The sequence below is a fragment of the Macadamia integrifolia genome, chromosome 4 (assembly GCF_013358625.1).
Source record: "Macadamia integrifolia cultivar HAES 741 chromosome 4, SCU_Mint_v3, whole genome shotgun sequence".
Taxonomy (NCBI): Eukaryota; Viridiplantae; Streptophyta; class Magnoliopsida; order Proteales; family Proteaceae; genus Macadamia; species Macadamia integrifolia.
The window spans coordinates 6,781,738-6,800,926 of NC_056560.1; the positions used below are offsets into that span (position 1 = coordinate 6,781,738).

The following is a 19,189-nucleotide window of genomic DNA, read 5'->3' on the forward strand; positions in this document are numbered from 1 at the left end:
TTATTAATTCTGTGGATCGTCGTCCAGTTTGATTGATAAAAAGTGACGTGTCGGCCAAAGACTTGGAAGATTGGCCAAGTGGATCTGCTTAAATGGTTAAAATTGTAATTGACCTCGGTCGGATAGGCCAGTGCCGGTACCGATTCAAATCAGCCTATTCACATTCTTGATTTTTAAAACACTAGTTATATATTGACAGAAGGACTAAAAAAAATTCAGTTAATCACCTGTTCCCACAAACATGGCACTACTAGCTTCCGGCAGAAAGAAACGAAAAAAGAAACAAACCACAAACCAGAAAAACATAGCCGAGGAAGTATATAAACACATCACTGCAACTGTTCCACATATTTGCAAGGCCCAAAAGGCAGGCTATTATATTACTACATAAATGTCTTCTTACTAGATAAGCAAAATATGTTTGCTAATACATGCAGAGTTAAAAAGTAAATATAACTAGGATATATACCAGTTTGTTTTAACATTGACAAAAGAAGATATTCACCATACCCTTCCAACTACTATCTACATCAGGAAGCAGGTGGAGATGTTTCTAAGCTCTCTTCTTCTCTCCAGCGATAAGATCCAGGACAACTTGCTTGATGCTTCCACCATTCTTAAGCAGCAATTTCTTATTTGTCTCTTTGTCACAGAATCCCTGCACAACCAAAACCATGCGAGCTCTTTGCTTCATAATGTAAATATATGGAGACTATAGACAGTTACTGTTTTGTACCTTTTCTCACTTAAATCTTAAAAATTAATATCTTACCATTTCCTGCAGCTCCACAAGGATTGGATCCCACTCTGCAACATCACAGAGATCATCAACAGACTGCTGCAAGTTATACTCGTTCTTCCTCAAGATTTCCTTGTTCAAATCACTCTGTTTGAAACCCATCTCTTCAAGCTCCTTCAGGAGGGTTTTCTCAACAACATTAGTGTAAGTCTCTTCAGCTGATGTATCCATATCCATCACTGGAGAAGGTTCAGAAGGCCCTTCGGAGAGATCAATTATTGGATATGATATTGAAGCAGGTACTTCTGGATTGACGGGACCAGAAACACCGCTGCCAACAAGTAAGCTGTCATTTACAGGGAACTCAAGTGCTCGGTCTTTGCTTGGGTGATTGTCTACGAAAGGCTTTACCAATTCCTTTCCCATGTTAAACCGGCCAGACTCTTGATGGCTACTATCTGCAGGCTCGATATTCATATCAATAATCCCAGGGCCTTTTGCCACATTGCTCTCAGGAGGCAAGTTCAAGTTCAAGCCATGCAAACTACTAGCAATAGAGTCCTCAAGGGAACTATCAACCTGCACCAGCATGAAGGAAAAGTAACAAGTTTCAGAATCAAACAAAAGTAGGGAAAAAGATCGCTATCTGATTGCACACCCCTATGCCCAGACACAAGGGGTGGTGAAAAGACCACCCTGGGCCCCTGGTTGGTCCCCGCAGCGGCCAGGCAACCAGGAAGCGACCCCCAGCCTAAAATATTAATACTTCAAAAGGAAAATAAAAAGGAGAACAGGGTGGGGGGTGGGGGTGATGAGGAAAAATAAGGTGTGTGATTCATGAACCTGGATGAGGACCCAAACTCGCTGCCCAAACTCTAGGCCTGAGGGTGTTGCCATCCTCCAATATGACACATAACGACCAGGGTTTTGAGGAGCCCTAAAATCAACAGCAATATCAATTTCCTTGTCCACAGGAAAGCCATCGTCTGGAACCTGCAGAGGTAAACATGCATTTACTCACATATTATTAAAAACCCCAATGCACAGAAACAACAGAGAAAAAAAAAAAAAACTGATGTCGCACCTCCAACTCCACAGAAACTTTATCTGTGAACTTGTCCCCCCCAATCCACACGAGCTGTGTTGAAGGGAGCCACACCATAGTACCATTGTTCCGCATCCGCCATATCTTAGTAAATGGAGTTCCTGGGGTCATCATAGTTCCATCAATGACATTCACATCTTGAACGAAGCAACTATCAAACTTTGGTCGAAGTGAAATGAAGCGATTTTCGAACTTTGTTCGATGTGGTTTCACTCCACCACCTTGCAACATGGGTGGTTGTGATGTGGTTGGACAACGATGAAAAAACCCTCTTAACCGCCCAGGCCGGAATGGTATTGGACGGTCCAATCTAATATATTCAGCCTCATTGCCCATTTCTGAGTAGCAGATGCTGCAAAGGTCGTAATTTTCTTTCCTGCCAAGATAAGATCCCAATGTAATTCATTCGCACAATAAATAAAACTAACCTTCCAGATTTATTAACAAAAAAGAATAAGAGCTATGGCGATTTTGTCACTCTTACACTTTCGACTTAAACCGAGGGCCTGTTATTGGATGGACCCCACAACCATCGCACCCAACTCCCTTGTGGAATATTCTGCCCATGCTATCAGAATGGTTGTAGCTTCTTTTCGAAGGGTGAAAACGATGAGAACCACCAGAAGGCATATCATCATAGGAATCTACAACAGCCAGCCCACTGAATGGACATTTGCTCTGGGGATTGAATCCATCCTGTGATATGGGAGGATGCTCAAAATCAGTGGGAATTTGCTTGTTGCTATCTCCACCCACGACACTGGTACCTCTTTGGGTACTAATTGCTGAGAATGGCAGCTTGGCTGTGTTTGATGCTTGTGATTGGTGGGGGCCAATATTCATCAAATGACCAGGTGTGCAAAATGATGTTCTGGAAGCAACTGAGTTACCAATGAGATCAACATTGCATCCCTTCTGTATGTCCTTTTCATTGACACTGATATCATTATGTCCAAAAGCTGTAGGAACCTTGAAACCAGTGGCAGAAAATATTGGTGCTATGGAATCTCTTGGATACTGATTAAGATCCACCACAGAAGTAGCAGTTTTAGTTTTAGGAGCTGAGGTCCCCACACCCCTATTAACATTACAACTATCAGACACTTTTTTGTCATCCGCTGATGTTGTGTTGGCAGCATTAACATACTGCAAATGTACTGATTCTTTTGATGATTCTGGACCTTCAGTCACTTCGAAGCCAACTGGGTTCTCAGAAGCCCCACCCTCTGTAGTTGAAATTGCACCATCATTACACTGAGAAACTGAATTAATGGGGTTGAGTCCTAATTTCGACAAAGACTCAACAAGCTCGGTCAGTACTGGAGCTGACGATGCAGCCTTTGCAGCCAAATCATAAGAGAGCTTTGAAAGTGCATCACGGAATGGCTCTGGCACAGATTTGAGGACTTCAGTAACACCAGAATTGACGTGTGAGAATGAAGGACCCTGGATAAGAGGTGATCTCATGGGGGTAGAACTTCCACTAGATCTCGTGTCATATCTTCCAGCTCTAGTACTATTCAGCAGTACATTAATTCTCAGTGGATTGAGGCACTGCTTAATGGCATCACGCAGGTCATCATCATCTACAAGCGTTACAACATCTTCGTCCTCATCGATATATGTGAGGCTAAGATCAGCATCAGGAGAAAACTTAAAGAGGCTAAGGATCTTCACTCTCAAAAGGGCCATGTTGAGATCAACAGAGGCATCTTCCTTTGCATCCACAGAATAGCGTCTAAGCGTATTACCATACTTCACCTGAAGCAATGCACAGCCAAGAATAAAACTAAGATGCATGATATCTCACAATTAATCAGATACAGGCCTAAGCAGCATTCACCCAATGTATTGGAAAACAAGGTACATCAACAATCAGTACAACTAATTATTATTAGTATTGCAATCACAAAGATCTTATTTTTCCAAATGTTGCACGGCATCTATTCTGCCACATGGACAGATGATGTCATTCTAACCGTTGAATTGAGAGGACATGGTCTATATTATCCACATGTCAAAATTTCAGTGTCTAATTCAGCTTTTATATTCTCACACAACACATGTCTATCCATGCACGCGTACTGATACTCGACATTACTGTGTAATCTCCCAAACTATCACCTTCCATTGTTAAGTGGATAACTAAACTTACTCGTATTATTATTTAGAAAATAAACAACCCTGACACTCATTAGAAGCACACTATGAAACGAAAAGGCAAAGCCAGTTAAAATTATTTAGCTTGTCCGCCAACCTCATTATGTTGGGATAAGGCTTAGTTTGTTGTTGTTGTTGTTGTTGTCATCCCTAAAACTCACGATGCACACAAGGATTCTGACCAGCTCTAGCAAATGCAAGAATTTTCACATTTTTAAACTGGAATAATAAGTGTAAAGCCATAATTTCATTTTTATTCTTTCAAATGGATAACTAAACTTGCTCTTATTATTATTTAGAAAATAAACAACCTTGACACTCATTAGAAGTACACTATGAAACAAAAAGGCAAAGCCAGTTAAAATTATTTAGCTTGTCCGCCGAACTCATTATGTTGTGATAAGGCTTAGTTTGTTGTTGCTGTTGTTGTTGTCCCTAAAACTCACGATGCACACAAGGATTCTGACCATCTCCAAGCAAATGCAAGAATTTTCACATTTTTAAACTGGAATAGTAAATGTAAAGCCATAATTGCATTTTTATTCTTTTATGCCATAGTTGTCAAGTCGATCCAAGGAGTTGTTGCCTAGGCCTGGCCTGCAGTATATGAATGTATGTAATACAGAAATGATAATTTTATATAATTAGATTTACATTCAATATTATATAATTATTGTAGTAATGACTAAAATGAGAAAACCACCATAGTATATAACATAAGCATATTCATCAAAAAACAAAGCAATAAGCATAAATTATCGTAATCTTGTGAACCGTCAACAAGGCTTGCGGTAGCCTTGGGTCCAAGAAATAGCCTAGATGGCTACATGACGCCTTGACAACTATGTTTCACACATATTTAAATGACATGCGATCCTCACAAACTAACCATGTTCGGTTCACAACAGCCAAGAGAAATAAAGTCCCACAGCAACAAGCTCGATTTTTCACCAAGAGAAATAAATCCGTTAACGTCAATATACAACCCACTCCTATAGACCAAGAGTTCGTTTCATTGTAAATTCTTTGTCGACTTAAATTCTTCATCTAGTTGAGATTTAAGAACCAGAATTTGGAAAAGAATAAGCATCTTTTCATATCCTTTAAGCATCGGTTTTCAAACAAGGCCACCTATACCATATAACAGAAGATAACTGCAGAAAGATAAGTTACCACTGGCATAGAGATTGGGAATGATCCATAAATAACCCAGTTAATCCAACTCTCAAATGTCCTGGTAACACTACATTGGAAGCACCATCCAAAGGAACAGAAAGGAGACATATTATCTGACCAATTAATGCTTGGATTCAAATATGTACACAACCAAAGGTAAGACATATGATCTAATAAAGCATAAATAATTTTGAACTCAAAATAAAGTAAACTAAGTAACAAAGTAAACAAATTGTGTTCATTTCTAGGACAGATAAATGTCAGATTATTCGAATTTATTCAATTCAACAAACAACACAATTCTATTGGTCCAACAATAACCTAAAATGAGCATACAAGGTTCCACTCTCCTCATCCCAATAATTCTGACCACCAACAATAAATATTGTGATTTAAACCTACCCTCCCTCGATCTGGTGTGCTTCATAGGCACTGCAATCATCAAGGAAATAATCCGATATGTGTAGCATCCTAAAACCAATTTCTATTTGGATCCATTCAATTAAACAGGCAACACAATTCCATCAGTCCAACAATAACCTGAAATGGGCAAACAGGGCTCCATTCTCCTCATTCCAATAATTCTGACCACCAAAAATAAATATTTTGCTTCACTTACCCTCCCTCAATATGGTGTCAGATCGCTTCATAGTCTATGCAATCATCAGAGCTTTTTTAATTTCATGAATCCGTATAGCATACAACAGCATGTGTCAGACTAGCAAAGGCTAATCACAGAATCTAAGCAACCTTTTTGGGACAGAAAAAGTACGCTCAAACAATTAAATTATACATAATTGAGAAAACAAGCAGATCTGGATGCAGAGTAAAGAGTCAAGTGTGCTACAAAATTAAGGTAAAAAAGATGATTGATAGGAGGGCGGCACTCATGCCACAGCTTCCCTGCCACATATGAGCATCCACACAATCCAACCATAGTTCCACCAAAAGTGGCGCAGAAGAGAATCAGATAAGAAAACATTCCTTCAATAGGAAGTACCAAAATATGAAAGGAGCCATGTGCAAATAAGTACGCTACAGCAGAACCAATTGATGTTTTTCCATAATAAAATCATCCTTCACGATTTCATTGAATATCAAACACCATTCCCACGCGTTTTGCTAGTTCTTCAGCAAACAACAATCTTCCAAGTCTCAAAACATTGATCAACAATAAATACAATAGGGGAAGGGGGAGCATAAGGGGGAAAAAAAACATGTGAAGTTTCTTCTATGGGAAGGATAAAAGCTGAAAAACGGAACACAGAAAGTCATGAACATATAAACCATGAATAAAGTGTAAAAGAGGAAGAATTACCTTGATCACCAAGTCAGACATTTTCCAAGAACGTTATCGATGGACCGTTCCAGTAAGCCGCAGAAACTTTAACAGCGAAATGAAGAAGACGAAAGAAGCAAAACCCTAACCCTATCTACGGAGAGAAGAAGAGAAATAGCTCTAATAAAATGATCGAGATGTTCGAGACTATGAGAATCGAAGAAATAATTAGTAGAATTATGAGAGAGAGAGAGAATTCTAGGGCTGAACGCCTCGACGCACCAAATGCGTAGCCGTAAACCGCTTCGATCGCCTTCCCACAAGAAGAGGAATAGGAAGAAGAAGAGTTGTCAATTTATGAAAACCCACTCCTACTCGTTACCTTTATATAGAGAGACATATGTAACTTGTAAAGGTTATAGGAAGAAGAGGAACAGGCAGACTGGTAGAGAGAGAAACAGGTCTTGCCTAATAGATAAGGAGAGATTTCTTTTCTTCTCCCCAAAGGAAACTATACTACGGGAAAGTCAATGAAACCAATTAACCAACCAAAAAAAAGGCAATAGGCTTCCGTGAATAAAGTAATACACGAGGTCACCTTTTCCTACCGAAATTACTAAATCACCCTCACTTATTAAACCGACTCTTCCCTGCCATTAGTGTATATCCACACTTCACAGTGCACTCCCTGCACCACCTTCATTGTTACCTATTGTTTTAAGTCCGGAGTTGATATCTTTGGTTTATAAGAAAGAAAAAAAAAGAAATTCAAAATTTTAAGTGATGAGAGAGATAGACACATAAAAAATAATTGTGTAATTATATTAAAACTGTGTTGCTACCGCATAATGCGTGGAATAGAGCAAATTCCGTGTATTAAAACAGTAATATAGTGAAGTGAAAACTGAAAACTTGCAATTTTTATATACCATAAAAAATTTATAATTTTTTTTATTACTCTTTATCTTATCCCTATAAGTTATTTAAAACATAGGATAAGAATGAGTTTTTGATACAATTTGAAAATGATTTGTCATTATGATATCATAAAAATTAAACATAATTCAACAACGCATGTGAAATGATAGAATTAGTTATCATTAAAAAAAAAAAAAAAAAAAGTGTTATACTGAAAGTGGGGGGAAAAGGAGTCCACATCCTCTGCAGCAAGCGGTGAGGTGCGGTGAGCATCGAACGGTTGAGAGCATCTGGGCACACGCCCCAAGGGGCTCCCAGCCACCTGATGCTCAGTGCACCGATGCATCGATTGCAGATGATTTTCACACGAAAAAAAGTTATGAATTGTTTTTCACCAACCTTGGTTACAAAAAATTTTTCACCTCCAACATTTTTTTTTTTTAGGGGTTGCTTGAATGACACTTATATATAAGTGTATTTAAAACTTGATGCGGTGAGCATCGAATGGTTGAGAGCATCTGGGCACACGCCCCAAGGGGCTCCTAGCCACCTGATGCTCAGTGCACCGATGCATCGATTGCAGATGATTTTCACACGAAAAAAAATTATGAATTGTTCTTCACCAATCTTGGTTACAAAAATATTTTCACCTCCAACATTTTTTTTTTTTTAGGAGCTGCTTGAATGACACTTATATAAGTGTATTTAAAACTTGATGCATTCTTTTTATATAATCCTTTATCTTATGTCTAAAAGTTTTAAAGTGAGGTAAAATAAGGTTTTCAAAAAAAATTTGAAATCGATGGATCATCATGTAATTATCAAAAGCTGATGTAATTTTACATTTTTTTTAAGTATGCATATGATATGTTCTAATTAAAATTGAAACACTTGTGTACTAACGAGGTAATTGGAATTTTGAGTGCTTCAAGTAGGCTATGCATACACACCAATGTTGTGGTCTTTTAGAAGACATCACACTTTGTGGGCTAAGGTCCTCAAAGGGTGATACGTCCAAACGAGTTGGTAGCTCATGGGCATGACATAATCTTTTGATGGGAAGAGATCTCCCAACTACTGGTTTACGAAAGACCATTGAGGATGGGCATACCATGGAAATCCATAGGGACGTCTAGGTTTTTCTTCAACCCCATGGGTGCATTTTTATTAGCCACCCCAAGGGAACCTCGAATTGTGGTCGATCTCATTAACTGTATCATGTATCAATGGGATTTATCTATAATGGTCGTGTTACTTCAGGGTTTGGGAGAGACAAATGTATACAATTTTACCCTCTACTCTGTAAAAGATGATGTTTTCAAGGTTCAAACCTGTGGCTAACATGCTACAATAGCGTAACTTAACCGTTATGTCACAAGCTTGCCCACTGTTTTGGACTACTTTTTGTTCAGGAAAATTTCTTGTTTGTTGAACTTATTGGAATACATTTTATTTTAAGATACATAGACAACATCAAAGGGAGTTCGTCTTATAATGGCATTTTTTGTTCAAAACTTTAGAGCTACAATTTAATCCCCAACTTATCCAAAAAAAAAAAAAACCCCCAAATTGAACCTATTTTTTCCGTGTTGGCTCCTATCTGCCTAACCAAAATCAAGTTATCACCAAAAAAAAAAAAAAAACCAAAAAATAGTTTCTTTTTCATTTATGGTGATGAGATTAATGGAGATGCGAGTCATTCGAAAAGCATGGAAGAGGGTATTTTTGAACCTTTAGAATAGTGAACAATAATTAATGACAACCCAAGAGTTCAATGGTAGGGTCACATGATCAATGAAGGTTAAATTACCTCTTCTCCACAAGTGATGAAAAAATTAATCCAGAAGTAATAATAATATTAAATAATTTTTTAATAAAAAAATAGATATACATAAATAAATAAAAGCAAGAATAACACAGAATTAAACTAAAGTGAGTAACTCCTCAGTCCTCCCTGAACATTTTTACCAAAAAAACCTTCCTTTAGGTGGGGATGTTGGGCAAGGTGGGCCTAGCCCGTCCATCCATATCTTACTTTTATGCTGGCGTGTCCCAAAAGAAAACAATATTGATGTTTGCTTCTCTTATAATTGAAAATTTTACCCAACTAGCTCTAGTGTTTCGTTTCCTGTGCTATTGCACTCTGCATCTGCAAATCTTGATCAATGCTTCATAAATCTAGCCATCTTTTGTTTATTTCTCTCTTAATCTGTCTTGCAATCTTCTTCATTACATCTGCCTTTGTCCACGATTTTTTCAGTCCTATGGAAAAATCCAAGCAGCTATTAAGGGTCGATTTTGATGACTTTTAACTGAATGACAGTGATCTTGATCCATCAGAGATAGAAACTGCAAGAAGGACCATTGCAGTTAAAATCCTTCTTAGGAAACCTCTCAAACGCTCTCATATTAAATCAATGTTGGAGTTTTCTTGGGGAGGATTGGGCGGAATTCATATCAAGTTCATCACTGACAACACTCTCTTATGTCGTTTTAATGATCCAATGGATATGACATATGTATTGGATGAAGCTCTTTGGTCTATTTCCGAAAGCTTAGTTACTAATGAAAAATGGCGTCCTTCAACACCAGTGGATCAACTTCCTTTTATTAAGGTATGTTTTTGGATTCAACTCCATGGCCTTCCTGCTGGGAATGTTACAACTAATGTGGGAATCAAACTGGTGGAACATTTTGCTTCTCCATTAAAAGCAACAATTTCATAAAGGAATACCAATGATTAGTGGATGGATGGTAAATTTGTGAAGGTTTTCACTGAAATCGATATCAATTATCCCTTGAAAATGGGTTTGTCCCTTCCTCTTAAAGATGATTCTCGTGTTTGGGTCACACTTAGGTATGAAAAATTACCTACCTCTTGTTACTATTGTAGAATTCTTGGTCATGGTGATAATAGATGTAGATTCCTTTTCAATTCCAAGCAAAACCATTCAAAAACTTGTGGTGAGGGCTGTCAATGTCCAAAAATTATCAATAGGAATTACAGTCCATGGTTGAGAGCAAACAGTTCTATAGAGAAACAACTCAAACCACCACCTAGGCCTCCAAATGTCAATGAAACTCATCTTATGGAAAATGAAAGGTTGGCAGTATTTGCAGCCTCTTTACTTTCTAGATGCTCTATCAATAATTCAACTAAGAGTCACAACTATTAGAGGAACCCATCACCAGAGGTGAATCTGCACAGTTGCTCTTAATCAAAGAACAAGAACAGAGAGGGTCAAAGCTGGAAGACGATGGCACGACAATCGAGTCACCTCTCAGCCACCTCTAGAACCATCTACACCTCGAGCTCATAGAGTAGCCCCAATTTTTAAAATGAAAAGCAATTATTATCTAACATCAATGTGCAAACATTGCCAATTGTCAATCTTTAATTGGATATAACAAAGAAGATCTTCTAATACCGGGTTCCAATACACAAGCAATAGATAGAACTCTAGAATCTTCTTCATCTGGCATGTTGAAAATCACTCGTGATGATGTTGAAGAACTCTCTCTCCAAGAGAACTTTTGCCATACAGTTGAGCCCCACAAACTGGACATTAATGTTAATGATGACATAGCCACTTGTGGTGGGAAAGAAAAGAGAGCTCGTGATGACGTTGAAGATCTATTCGATCAAAATATTGTATCAAAAAGGGCTCTTCGGAAGCTGTTCCATTTTGATTCATTAAGCCCAACTCAAGGCCAGGCCCAAGCCCATATATTTCATATGCCAGGTGTCTCTGAACCCATATCCACCACAATCCAATCTTCCCATGTTAGTCCTGAAAATCTTCAAGCTTATCAAGCCACACCAAATTCAAATGGTTCTAGTGATTCTAAAAATGAGAAAATTGCGAAGGTTTCCGGCGAGCAACTCCGCGGGACAAGATGATAGGCCTATGCTGAAACTATCGAGGACTTGGGCCAGCCTAAACAATTTGTGCCTTAAAAGAGTTAACTAACTGAAAAAGGCCATGTTTTGTTTTTTTTGCTAAAACTAAATGTACAGGTGAGTATTTTGACAAAATAAGGAGGAAACTATGTTTCAATCATTATGTTTATGTTTCTCCTGAAGGTAGGTCTGGTGGAATTGGCTTATGGTGGCAAGACAATGTGGATATTGTAGTACTCTCTACTTCTAAAAATTTTATTGGTGTTCATCTATCTACTCCTGAATTAAAATTTGGTTGCCGTTTAACTTGTGTTTATTCCCCAACATCTTCAAATGAGAAAGAAAAATTCTAAACTTATTTGAGACAAATTTCAGATGAAACTAAGAATCAGCCTTGGTTTGTTTGGGGTGATTTTAATGACATTCTAGCTACTCATGAGAAGTAAGGTGGTCGATCTAAAAACCATGCTGACATTTGCTACTTCAAGGAAGTGGTAGATGCTTGTAGGTGGATGGACTTGGGTTATTCAGACCCAAAATTCACATGGATAAATAGAAGGAATTGAGTAGATCTTGTCATGGAAAGACTAGATAGAGCTTTCAGCAATTGTAACTAGAGAATATTGTCTGATGAAGCTGCAATATTTAATCTACCTATGTGGAGATCAGATCATTTGCTAATTCTGCTTGACACTCACCCAAAAAGAACAAAAGGCAGACGACCATTTCGATTTGAACAAATTTGGATTAGAGACCCCACTTGTCAGGAAGCTATTCAAAAAGCATGGAGTTTGGATATTCAAGGATATGCAATGTTCAAGTTAAGCAAGAAAATTAGAGAATATCAATTTATTCTGAAGCAATGGAACTGGACTTGATTCAGTATTGTTCAAGATACAAAAAAGAAACTTCTTCAAGAACTTGAGGAGATTCAAAAGGGAAGAACATCATCAACAAATCATGTAAAAGAAGAAGAAATTAGGAAAAACTTGGATGAAATGCTTTAGAGGGAGGAACTTCCATGGCATAAAGAATCTAGAATTAATTGGCTAACGGCTGGAGATCAAAATACTGCCTTCTTCAATGCAATAGCAATTCAAAGAGGGGCAAATAAGCATATCTGGAGACTAGAGGTGGATGGTCAATGGATGGAAGACTCTAAATAAATTGAATTGGAAACTATTAAGTATTTCAATGATTTATATCAAGCTGAATCGTCTCAAGATATGAATGATGTCCTAGATCTAATTCAGCCAAAAATAGATGATGCTACTAATGCAAGGCTATGTGAGACCCCATCATCTGAGAAGATCTAGAAAACAGTTTTCTCAATCAATCCAAACAAATCTCTAGGTCCATATGGGCTTCTGGTATGTTTTACTGCAACTTTTGGAACATTATTTGAAATGACTTAATTGAGGTAATTCAATCTTTTTTCATGTCTGGATTTCTCTTGAAACATTTGAATCAGACTCACATTACTTTAATCCTAAAGGGAAAGTATCCTGAAACTATTAGTGAGTATAGACCAATTGCCTTAACCAATGTGGCTTATAAGGTGATGTCCAAAATCCTCACTAATCACTTGAAGCCTCTTCTAAATGACATTATAGACCATACCCAAAGTGCTTTTATTAAGAGAAGATCAATAACTGATAATATCTTGATCGCCCATGAAGTTTTTCATTTTCTTCGGCGAAAAAAGAAAGGAAAAAAGCTATTTGCATCTCTTAAAATAGATATGCGAAAAGCTTTTGATCGAGTGGATTGGTCTTTTCTCTAAGGTGTTCTGAAAAAGTTGGGTTTCTGTGAGAGATGGATCCATCTTATCATGCAATGTGTAACAATTGTGAAATATTCAATCTTGATAAATGGTGTTCCAAAAGGAAGTATTATTCCTTCTTGGGGAATTAGGCAAGGTGATCCTATTTCCCCTTTTCTTTTCCTCATTTGTGAGAATGCGCTTGCTCTTATGATAACTAAGGCCATTGATGAAGGAGTTATAGAAGGAATTCGAATGAAAAGGAATTGTCCAATGATTTCAAGGCTATTCTTTACTGATGATAGGCTCCTCTTCATGAGAATTCAAGGAAATCAGCTCCAAAATTGGAAGCATATAATTGAAAAATATTACAAACCTTCAGGGCAAGCAATCAATTTGCATAAATCTTGTTTCACCTCAGCAGGAATACCCCACCTTTGGTGAAAGAGGAGAATATGCAAATCTTACCTTGTAGCGAAGCTAAAGGGAAGAATAAGTACTTGGGTCTTCCTAGTGATTTTATCAAATCTAAATTTAATATTTTTGCAGATATTAAGAACAAGGTTCTCAGCAAGTTGAATGGATGGGAGGAAAAACTTTTATCACCTACAGGTAAGGAGATTTTAATTAAATCAGTAATTACAGCCATTCCCAACTATGGCATGAGCACCTTCAAGCTTCCAAAATCTATTATTCACCTAATTTCAAGTGCAACCTCAAAATTTTGGTGGGCCAAGAATGGATTTAAGAAGACACATTGGATTAGTTGGCAAAAGCTTACTAGAAGCAAGGATGATGATGCACTTGGCTTCAAAGACTTGGTAGCTCAAAACATGGCATATTAAGCCAAGTTGGGATGGAGGTTGATTACTAATGAAAACTCCCTTTGGACCCAAGTTATGAAGAGTCTTTACTTTTTTAACACAAATATTTTTTAAGCATTCATTGGTAAATTATCCATCTTGGGCATGGAAAGACATAATATGTGGACGTTCCCTTCTTTCTTGGGGAGTTTCTTGATCAATTGGCAATGGTCTAAGTGTCAACATATGGGGAGATAGATGGGTTTTTGGACTTCCTAATGGGATAATTCAAAGTCCCAATCCTCATTTTTGCTCCTTACAAAAGGTTGCTGACCTTATTGATAGTCAAAACTGTACATGGAATTCTGATATTATCAATCAAATTTTTCTTCCTCATGAAGCCCATCAGATTTTGCAAATTCCTCTTCCAATGCAAGCCAAAGAGAATAAGTTAATTTGCGCCCCTAATAAGCATGGCTTCTTCACTATTAAATCAGCTTATCATCTCTTTAAATCTCTTGATGACAGGTTGCTACAAGGTGCATCTACTAATTATAGTGGAAAACCAAACAAGTTTTGGAAAATATTGTGGAGACTTGATGCCCCTCCAAAGCTTCGCAACTTTCTTTGGAGATGTTGCCGTAATGCCATTGCATGGAAAAGCAACCTCAAAAAGCGTCTACAGAATATGGAGGTTGATTGTCCAAGATGTCAACAAGAAGAAGAGACCACCATGCTTCTTATTCTTCAATGTCCATTTGCAAGAGCTGCATGGTTTGTTTCCCCACTTTCACTTCATTCTGATGTCATGATCCATGAAAGCTTCATTAATTGGCTTGAGCAATGGCTTCTTAAGTCCAAACAAGTGAATGATTTTGACAAAATTGATTATATTGTGGCTTTTATCAGCTGGGAGTTATGGAAATCAAGGAACTCTTTCATCTTCAAAGGCAACAAAGAATCTCCTCAACAAGTGGTTGAGTGTGCCCTTTCTCATCTCCAAGAATTTGAAGAAGCCTCGGCATTTTCTTTGTTTCAGAATTGCATATCACTCAAACAATGTTCAACAAGTCCAACTAAATGGGAAAAACCACATCATGGTACTTTCAAATTTAACACTGATGTTGCTTTTAATGCAAGAAAGAATTGAAGTTCTATCGCTGTTGTCATTAGAGATGATGGTGGTAATTTTATTGTAGGTTCTATTTATTCTGATAGTTCAACCAACATCTTGCAGTTTGAGGCAAGAGCAAATAAAAATGGTATGCTTCTTGCTATTAAATCAGGAATTGATCGTCTTGTTATCGAATTGGACACCTTAGAGGTGATTAAAGGGATCAAGGAGAGTAGCCCAACAGTTGAAGTCATTCTCTTACTGAGGATATATTACACCTGCTTTAAGGGCCCGTTTGGTATCGTTTCTGTTCCAGAAATGCCGTTTTATGTCATAAACGAAAATTTCAGTTTCTGTGTCAAAACGCAGTTTTTAAATGAAAAAATGATATTTCAAAATTTCAGATTTTTATCAGGATTTTTTTTTTTTTTTTTTTGTAAAATGGAACGAATCTGAGAAGACGGAACTCCAAAATGGAGTTCCGTCCAATCTCGTTTTTTCAGTTTTTTCTTTCACTTTTTGTTTCAAAAAAACTAAAACGGACCATAAATGCACCAAATAGAACGAAAAAACTCCAAAAATATTTTTTTAGAACGATACCAAACGGAGCCTTAGCTTCCTCATTTTCTTTTGTTTCTTTCAGACATATTTGCCGTTCAGCCAATACACTAACTCATTCCCTAATCAATTTTGGATTAAAATTCATCGTTGATTCATGTTTTCTTTCTTGCCCAAATTGACTTGTTAACGCGATATATTCTGATCTCTTTTAACCTTTTAATGCAATCATCTTACCAAAAAAAAACAACAATGGATCAGTATCGTCCTATCGGGGATCGGTTTCTGGTAGCGATTCCCGGCGACGACGTACTCTATAACCAGTAACCACCCACCTTGGCAATATTTGGATGACAACCCACCACCTTGTCCTCCATAAACCAGTCCATACCCATCCACTCGTTGCGACCTGCAACCTTTTTGTGAACCGTAGCCTCTTTGGCACCTGTATTGACCCTTACCCTTCTCCTTCAAACCGAACCGCGTTCTTCCGCTACAATAACAGAACCAGTAATCTCATTGTAGTCGAAATCTCATCTCTATTGCATGGATGCTCCCAACTAAACCATCTCAAACAAGTTCATTCCAAGTTGCTCCTTTACGGGCTCCAACACGACTCTCAATTATCTACCAGAATTGCCACCTTGTATGTTTCCTTCGGCTGCGTCGACTCTGCAAGTCTCATATTCGAGCGGACAATTAACCCAGGTAGCTTCCTATGGAATATCATCATAAGGGGTTTTGCCACTCAAGCCCGGTTTGTCCAGTCCTTGAAATTGTACGCCAAGATGTTCCATTCCGGTCTCAGACCCGACAAGTTTGCTTTCCCTTTCGCTCTCAAATCTTGTGCTGGATTATCCAATTTGCAGATGGGGAAACTAATACACCAGCACCTGATTTGTTGCGAGTGCAGTAATGATCTCTTTGTTAATGCTGCTTTGGTCGATATGTATACGAAATGTGGTGAAGTTGAAATTGCCCGTTTGGTGTTTGATAGAATGGGGGTGAGAGACTTGGTTTCGTGGACTTCCATGATTTCCGGATATGCCCACAATGGTTACAATAGTGAGACTTTGGATTTTTTCGATCTCATGCGATTTTCAATGGTGAAACCCAACCGGGTGAGTCTCTTGAGCGTTCTGTTGGCTTGTGGTAATCTAGGAGTTCTTAGGAAAGGCGAGTGGTTTCATAATTATGCCATCCAGACAAGTTTTCAATCTGATATCTTGGTTGCAACTGCAGTGATGGACATGTATGCCAAATGTGGGAGCCTGGATTTGGCCCGCTCTTTGTTTGATCAAACCATGGGGAAAGATGTTGTCTGTTGGAGTGCTATGATTGCGAGCTACGGAATTCATGGTCAAAGCAGAGAGGCAATTGGCCTTTTCTCGCAGATGGTAGAAGCAGGTGTGAATCCCAATCATGTCACCTTCACTTCTCTTCTCTCTGCTTGCAGCCATTCTGGCTTGTTAGGAGAAGGGCAGATGTACTTCGAATTAATGAGCAAGGAGTTCAGAATTGTGCCAGAGCTGAAGCACTATGCTTGCATGGTGGATCTTCTTGGCCGTGCAGGACGACTCTATGAAGCTGAGAAGCTTATAGAGAATATGCCAGTTGAACCTGATTCAAGTATTTGGGGATCTTTGCTCGGTACTTGTCGAATTTATGGTAATCTGGATTTAGCAGAGAGAGTTGCAGATAGAATTTTCAATTTATACCCTACTCATGCTGGTTATCATGTTCTTCTTTCAAATATATATGCTGCTCAATCAAGATGGAGTGAAGTTGAGAGGGTGAGAGAGATGATGATTGGGAAAGGAACCAATAAAATTCAGGGATTTAGCTTGATAGAGTTTAACAATCATGTCTACAAATTTGGAGTTGGTGACAGGTCTCATCCTCAATCGGATAATATTTATGCCTTGCTAGAAGAGTTGGCTGCTCCAATGAGACATTTGGGTTATGTCCCCTCAACAGATTTTGTGCTTCATGATATTGAAGATGAAGCCAAAGAACTAGTAATATCCTACCACAGTGAGAGCTGGCCATTGCAATTGGCATCATCAATACAGTTCCAGGGACTCCAATTCGTATAACAAAGAACCTTCGGATATGTGGCGATTGTCATAATGCGATCAAATTCATCTCTCGGATTGTGAACCGTGTCATCTTTATAAGGGATATTCACCGCTTCCATCATTTTAAGGATGGGGTGTGCTCTTGTGGTGATTATTGGTAGTGAGAACAGTGCATACAAATTTTTTCCTTCCAATTTTAATTTGGAGGCATAAATGGTTCATGTAGATGAAATATATCAATGATAGCAAGGTTTGAGAAGATTTTGATCAAGATCTTAAACCCTCAGCAAAGAGGGTTGAGTTACTGAGTTGTTAAGACAGAAATGTTGCTAAAGGTCCTTGTTTTCAGGTGGTGAAGTTGTACTTAACAGGCTTATCTACATAGTCACTGCTTTATTTTCTGACAAGACTTTGGGTATATAGGATGTGGAACGACCTCAGCATTGAGTAAATTTTACAATGTTTATTGTTAGAGGTTTTCCTCAAGTATATGAAGGCACCAAGGACCAGAATAAACAGATGCGGTGACTCTTAATCTCCTGACATATCAACAGTTATGTTGACCATCCAGAACTGAACCTATTGGTACAGGTCTATCTTAACCCTTCAACCTCATCCAGTTTTCATTTGGGCATGGAGCTTAGTCAGCACTGTCTATCACTCGTCTGTTTTTGCTGCCTGTTTGTCTCCCAATCTGCCTATTCATAAAATGGATGATAACACTCTTCTCTTCCAAATATCTCAGATCCTTCCTGTGTTATGTCCACCTAGATGAGCCACTGTGAGCTCTTCTTACCACCCCTCACTAGAATACTTAATATATATCTGGTATATCGAAGTAGTAATGCCTTTTCAGATTATGAGAGGAGGGAGAGGAGCTGTGAGAGATGATTAGAGTTGCCTTCTCTCATATCTTCCATGGATTTCTCGTTCAGTTAGAAATGGGTATAGTTCATTGGCCATGATGGGCCTCTTCCTCTCATGGATGATATTGTATGTGGCCTTATCCTTTTTGAAAAGTGTTAAAAAGGGTTAGGGTGGGGTGGGAGCCTGTATCCTTTTGAGTGGACTCACAGATTCTTCTGTTCTGTTTTTTACTTATGCTCTCCACCTCTTGTACATTGTTTAGTATATGCTTTGGAAATGAGGTTTCCTTCACCGTGTTCCTTCACCCACGGTGAAGAGAGAATCCCTTATTCCATGAATTCTCATGGTTGGATGGGACTATTGGAATAGTGCCAAGAGTATTTCAAACTTCATCTGATAGGAGACAGAGGTATTAATAACACCACAATGACTAGATTCTCTTCATCGATGGGGAAGAATTTTTTTTCCTTTTTTTGTTGCAAATTTCTGTTGAAACAATTGGCCCTTCTATTTTTCAATCAGCACGGTTCCAAAAAAAAGGGAGGAATAATTGAAAACTAACAAGAACTTAAATAGAGTTGAACTGAACGAACCTGTGTAGGGGTCAGTGGTAAAATGGCTTGTTTGAGCTCAGTTGAGTTGAGGCGTTGTATGTTCAAATTGGATTGTTTCACTAATTCATTTCCATTTGGTTGTCAAGCTCCTTAAAACTTACCCCACCCCACCCCA

At 38.2% G+C, this 19,189-nt stretch overlaps 1 protein-coding gene and 1 pseudogene across 1 annotated transcript; one reads left to right on the forward strand and one right to left on the reverse strand.

The window, feature by feature from the left end:
* Positions 1–292: 292 nt before the first annotated feature.
* Positions 293–6,964, reverse strand: LOC122076789 (protein JOKA2-like). Its single transcript, XM_042642338.1, has 6 exons — positions 6,499–6,964; positions 2,329–3,605; positions 1,824–2,220; positions 1,583–1,732; positions 773–1,318; positions 293–658 (listed from the first exon to the last, which is right to left on the reverse strand). Exons 1-6 carry the CDS (start codon positions 6,517–6,519, stop codon positions 554–556), a joined length of 2,496 nt encoding a protein of 831 aa, XP_042498272.1. The 5' UTR covers positions 6,520–6,964; the 3' UTR covers positions 293–553.
* An 8,688-nt stretch (positions 6,965–15,652) lies between these two features.
* On the forward strand, positions 15,653–17,961 carry LOC122076044 (annotated as a pseudogene).
* Positions 17,962–19,189: the final 1,228 nt, after the last annotated feature.

Bases quoted from the DNA above. Each gene is read 5' to 3' on its own strand.
- LOC122076789 (XM_042642338.1), bottom strand. From the start codon at position 6,519: ATGTCTGACTTGGTGATCAAG. The intron at 3,606-6,498 runs GTAATTCTTCCT...GCATTGCTTCAG, and splicing joins TGTCTGACTTGGTGATCAAG to GTGAAGTATGGTAATACGCT. The intron at 659-772 runs GTAAGATATTAA...TTGGTTGTGCAG, and splicing joins TTGTGGAGCTGCAGGAAATG to GGATTCTGTGACAAAGAGAC.